The sequence below is a fragment of the Montipora capricornis genome, chromosome 9 (genome assembly GCF_036669925.1).
Source record: "Montipora capricornis isolate CH-2021 chromosome 9, ASM3666992v2, whole genome shotgun sequence".
Lineage (NCBI taxonomy): Eukaryota > Metazoa > Cnidaria > Anthozoa > Scleractinia > Acroporidae > Montipora > Montipora capricornis.
In genome coordinates, this window is record NC_090891.1 from 15,943,064 (window position 1) to 15,949,421 (window position 6,358).

Below are 6,358 nucleotides of genomic sequence, written 5' to 3' on the forward strand. Positions count from 1 at the left end.
GTGGGTTGAACAAAATCTGAGTTCATCTTTCCCTGTCATGAACGAAACAAGGTGTACAATTTGAAATCATCAGAGCTACGGAGCATGATGTGTGAATGTGTGCATTCATGGGAAATGTCAAACCCTGATAATGGATATATGGCGTGATGAAGCCCAACTTCCCAATGTTGAATATGACAGGGTAATGCCACGCGATTTTGAATTGGAAGGGAATAAATTGGTGCTTGCATCGCTAGGAATCGTCACATAAAAGTCATTGTCTTGAATCATTTTAGAGACACCAATTGACGGACAGGAATCCAACTATTGTATTTCTTCGGCCAGCCTTTCCAATTAACCGAAACTTCTGCTTGTGCTCCTTAACCTCGACAACGAAGAACTTTCTCTAAACAAAACAAATGGTCCTTGCGCTCAATTACTTTTTGTAATGTAGTAGCGTTATTGCATACTAATAACAGGAAAATAGCCTAACCCAAACTTCGTTTTTCCAACCAATAATCGTAGGAATCGAAAGCGTCTTTCGTCTCCTCTTCATACTGTTCCAACGATTCTGATAGCTTGTCATCTGTTCATTCATTGTCTATTGATATGAAGTTGTGCTCTGTTACTTCTTCAGACAGGGGCACATTTTTAAAGAGTTCAGGATGAAGGGATTCAAATTCTGACAAGGCGTCTGAAACCATATAAAAATTATATTCGGGTGTCATGGGATCATCGGACATTGGTTGTAGATTGTCTAAGACCTCCGTATCAGGAGAGTCTGTTAATTCCTGTACAAGTTCATTTAGCAAATGACTGGAGCTATCGGCTCATGCAATCAAGCTTTCATTCATTTTATGGATATTTTATTCTTCCTTTAGAAATCGGTTGTGAAATGGAACCATGTGATGTTGCTCAACAATAGACATAAGAATCATCATTTGTTCCCGCCATCGTTTCACAATCTCATTTTTAATCACGGTGGTAATGGCTTGCACTGCAAATGTATTCACATGTTCTGTAGTAATTAGATTGTCAACTATGTCAACCAGCCTTTTGTACGCTTCATCCTCGTAAGTAGCCACGGATACCTCAAGAATGTCATCACGCATATGTAGCCGACTGTTCTTTTTTTTATTTATATGGTATTCATGCAAGGCTTTCTTCTGCTCACGTTGAAGTAGCTGGCATTCAGAAGTGCGTGCAACAACTTCATCCTCTTCAGCTCATGTTAAACACAGCTTGGGAAACTTTATCGTTGAATTGTACTCGCTTTGACATCTTTTCTGTGGTCTGAGGGTTCGCTGTAATACGCACACAACATGATTCTCTCCTTTTATTATTTGAAAACTTTTGGATCGAAAGCCACCAATTAAATTCTGCTCTATCACCTTCACTCTTCTTTAACTTGACAAACTTGTTTTCTCTTTGTTGTGTGTTCAGCGTTTTCTTTTAAGAAGGAAAGGTAGAGCGTGCAACCTTTGCTCAAAATCAGATCAATTTGTACACAAGAAACACTACTTGCTGCTGATTGGTGATCAGAGGCCTTTTATTAACAGGATGCGGAACTCTCAGAAAACGATAGGATGAACTAACAGCTTTGTGACGAGCATCATCCCGACAGGGAATAGGTCGAAGACTGTACAGCCTGTATGTATTTTAATAAAGGGTTGAACCCTATTCAACAACACGACTTTGCCTTTGCAATTCAGTGTACATTTGCATAGGTAGGCCTTAAGTATGAGGGAGATCCACTTGGAATGTGAACGGGGTTTATAGCGGAGCTCCGCAAACGCCAAAGGCGCGCGCGCGCGCGGAGCACCATAGTTAAGAAAATATGGTAACCCATCGATGTGAGAAAATTTGGTTTTATAGCCATGACGTCATCAACGTCCGTACGTGCGTCCGCCCCTTAATGTATGCCAATGTGACAAGTACACGTACTCATATCACGGGTAATTAAAGTTTAGAGCTCATCCAGGAGGCACTACCACAATTGGCACTAACTAGTTTACAGCATACATCTTTGACAGAACCCTGTGGTTACGGGAAACACTCACACTGGATCTGAACCCACATACCCCTGATCACTAGTCAGGTGTGATGACCACTACACTATTAGGACAACAATGCTGGCAACATGGCTGATTGATCACTTAATGTGTGGCATTTACGTGGGACTCCTTAAGGGGCCAGTTTTTCTATGTGATAACACTGGATCATATATATACAGGGAATGAAAAAGTCTGCAATGAACTTCTCACAGATTGCTGGTAAGGGGATATGCGCTGTCTCTGGCAAGGAGAGGGCCTATTTCTACTTCATTGATAGCCCTAGTCACACCAGAAAGAATTTGTTCATTTTGTGTCATATCCTATGGTGCACTTTATCTAAGAATGCAAGCATCATGTATGCTGCCCCGATAGCCTACCATACCATGAATAAATTTTAAGCTACAATGGGGGACAAAACTCTTACGACGCTTGACATGATCTGCCTTTATTTCTCCCCTTTTCCCCCACCCCCCAAGCAATGTTGTAGTTTGTGCGGCGCTGTACACTTTACCCTGTCCTAAAAGAGTTTGTTCATTTCAACATTGTTTGGAGGGGGGAGGGAGGGCCATTCGTGGTATCCACGTGGTTAGAGAAGTGCATATTATGCTACATTTGAATATGTGAAAAGAAAAGGCTCTGGAAGGAAGGTTTTCGATATCCGTCCCAAGGAGTTTTGTCCTCCATTGTAGAATCAACTATATATAATATATGCCATGAAGGGTCACTCTGTAATGCTGCTTACGATTATAATAACCCTCATGATTTTGTGGTGGAGCATTTATCTCTATGGCTCCCACAATTTGAGGTATACCATACATCTCTTCAAGCACGTCAACCTTTTCTGTTATTTTCTGCCTTGTCAAGGGAAATTTTGTGAATTGATCCTTCATTCGAAGAAGAGCGCACTTGAATTCACTGCAGGTATATTTCACTGTTGACTTTCTTCTTCCAAATTAAATCCGCAGCTTCTATAACTGTTGCCGGTTGCAAGTCTCCATAATGCTAAACCGACCCTTTCTTCTACACTAAGTGGCGTTCACATCCGCGTCTGTTGTTTTTGTAGATCTGCTCTTACAAGGTGACAAAAGTATTCAAATGTTCCATGAGTGACACGAAAATGTTCTCATGGTTAGAATGGAAGTCTGCTTTTGCAATATATGGTATATGAAAACTTCATATGTAATGGTACTCACCAACAGTTCTGTTGGTAAGACTCTCAATAGCACGTTCCAAATTGAAGCTGCACTTTAGAACACGGTCAAGGCATATCTTGAAATGGAAATGTTTGACAAATTATAGTCAGTGTTGAATATACACGCCACTGGAAATAAAACAAAATGTACATGAATCAAGTTAAGTGGTGAGTCTTCGCTACTATCAGCTATGCTTTATTGAGCTTCAATCCTCGGTACATTCTGTAACGAAAGAAAACTTCCATTCATTCTTTACTCTCTAATTGCACATCAGACAAAATCTAATGAAATGACGTAGAGGTACTGATGGGACTAAAACAAATGATGCTAAAGAGAACTGAACTCAATCATAAGGGCTGAGAAAAATTGTGCTCACTGCTGAACATATTTTTTTTTGTTTGTGGATTCAACAAAATGATTGTTAATAATTAATAAGAACACTCCTTAATCATTGTTGATCTCTTATAAATGTGCCCATTTGATCAAGTTAACAAGTTGAGGTAGGACGTCATGTACAGCTTTATTGTATTAAACTCACAAAGGGCTTTTAGATGTAAAAATAAAAGCCAAGTGTCAATATATTTTTAATAGTCATGTAAAATATTATTGTCTGGTTGGAAAAGCTTCGAATCTAGTGCATGCAAGAAAGTTGAAATGCCAATATCTACAATCCCTGCTGACAACACAAACCTCATCAGAAGCTACCCAATCAGAAGCTGATACTTTCGTTGTCAACATGTACTTTTCAATGCAACACTCCTGTTGGTTCTCACTTCCAGTTTCTTGATTACAGTTCCTTAAGGCCATACTGTAAGGGCAAATTACCACATTATTTATTTCTTTTTTGCAAGTCAATTTGAGATTAGAAGCACATCAGACTGGGACGACCTATCTCCACTTTCAGTAGAATGAAATGAATAATACGATTAAAAACATTTGTTTCCTGCTCCGGAAGCATAATAAAAGTTAAAAAGGTTTTACAAACTCGGAGCTAAATGTTAAAACTTATGAAACTTATGAAATATTTCGTCCGTTTTTTCAACCGGACTTCATCAGTCAATGATGTGAATGTTAAAAAGATGAATTTTAAAAAGGTTTTTAACGCCTCTTGGGGGTTAGAATTGTGTCATAGATGGCTACTAATTCATAACCATTGTCTCTGTTTAACGCCAGTTTCGTAAGTTTAATTTGAGTAGCTTCTTTTATCCTGCGTTTGAAGGTGTGAACTTCGGTTGATAGTACTTTTGTCCTATTTGGGTCCACCGAGTGGCCCTCCAGGCGACAATGCTCATGAATAGCTGATGAACTTCTTGATTGGTGTTCTTTTACTCTGATTTCCAGAGAGCGGGCCGTTTCGCCAACGTACTCCTTGTTACACTTCTCACAATGGATCTGGTACACAGTACCGCATTTCTTGAGATTGACAGTTGTGTCCTTGACACGTACCAATTGTGATCTTAGAGAATTGACGGGTTTATCAATAAGTGTAACCTCGTGTGACTTGAAAGCTCTTTGCAGGCGTTCCGAGATTCCTTTGATGTATGGCGTTGATGCATAGATTTTCTTCTCGTTTTGAGGCTCTTCGGTATCTTCTGTTGTAGATTTTGGATGTGGTATTGTTAGCATCCATTCTGGATACTTATTCATTTTTAGAGCTTGCTTGACGTGCTGTGTTTCTCTAGTTCTGTCATCGTTTTCCGTAACCAAGGTCTGAGCTCTCAACATCAGGGTGTTAACCACAGCTCTTTTGTGTTGTAGATGATGGTTTGATTGGAAGTTTAGGTACTGGTCCGTGTGCGTAGGTTTGCGGTACACGGAGATCTTGGTAGAACCATCTTGGTTAATACTCACACAGGTATCAAGGAAAGGAATCCTGCCATCCTTTTCTTGTTCCGAAGTGAACTGGATATGTTGGTCAATGGAGTTTAGATGTTCTGAGAAGGAATCGACGGCGTTTTCGTGAATCTTGGCCATCGTGTCATCCACATATCGATACCACATAGTTGGAGGGGTGGGGGCGGTGTCCAGAGCTCTGCTCTCGAACTGTTCCATGTAGAGATTGGCCACTACAGGGGAAATTGGAGACCCCATGGCGGCTCCTTTCTTTTGTTTGTAGAATTCACCATGGAATGTGAAGTATGTGCTCGAGAGGCACATCTCTAGTAGAACAGATAATTGGGCAATGTCTAACGGGCATCTATCCGGTAAGCTCTGGTCACTTTCCAGTTTGGCTCTGACAACTGGAATGGCTTCATTGATCGGAATGCTGGTAAACAGTGAGGAAACATCGTATGAAACGAGTTTCTGTCCAGGGGGTACTTCAAGTTCTGCAATCTTGTTGACAAAGTCTTCACTGTTGACGATGTGATGACTGTTGAGGCCAACAAGAGGTTTCATAATCTTAGCAAGGAACTTGGCAGTATCATACATCACGCTACCAATGCTCGAAACTATTGGCCGTAGCGGTACGTCTTTCTTGTGAATCTTGGGTAGCCCGTAGAACTTTGGGACATTCTCTGCTGTGGGGTACAGTTGATTGTAAAGATAATTAGGGATTCTCTTTTCTTTGCGCCACTCCTTCAAGGTTTGAATAAGTTTGTTTTTGATGGCTCTGGTTGGGTCAGATGTCCGTTTTTCATACGTATTGGTATCGTCTAGAAGAGCCTTCACCAGTTCGAGAGCAGAGCTCTGGACACCGCCCCCACCCCTCCAACTATGTGGTATCGATATGTGGATGACACGATGGCCAAGATTCACGAAAACGCCGTCGATTCCTTCTCAGAACATCTAAACTCCATTGACCAACATATCCAGTTCACTTCGGAACAAGAAAAGGATGGCAGGATTCCTTTCCTTGATACCTGTGTGAGTATTAACCAAGATGGTTCTACCAAGATCTCCGTGTACCGCAAACCTACGCACACGGACCAGTACCTAAACTTCCAATCAAACCATCATCTACAACACAAAAGAGCTGTGGTTAACACCCTGATGTTGAGAGCTCAGACCTTGGTTACGGAAAACGATGACAGAACTAGAGAAACACAGCACGTCAAGCAAGCTCTAAAAATGAATAAGTATCCAGAATGGATGCTAACAATACCACATCCAAAATCTACAACAGAAGATACC

At 40.9% G+C, this 6,358-nt stretch overlaps 1 protein-coding gene across 1 annotated transcript in view; it reads right to left on the reverse strand.

Moving 5' to 3' along the window:
* Positions 1–569: 569 nt before the first annotated feature.
* The window catches only part of LOC138017339 (uncharacterized), a 6,620-nt gene continuing 831 nt past the window's right edge, over positions 570–6,358 (reverse strand). The window contains exons 2-4 of the mRNA XM_068864451.1: positions 4,866–5,939; positions 3,917–4,034; positions 570–770 (exon numbers count right to left, since the gene is read on the reverse strand). Of these exons, the coding sequence (XP_068720552.1) occupies positions 570–770; positions 3,917–4,034; positions 4,866–5,939 (1,393 nt within the window). The remainder of the gene's footprint in view (positions 771–3,916; positions 4,035–4,865; positions 5,940–6,358) is intronic.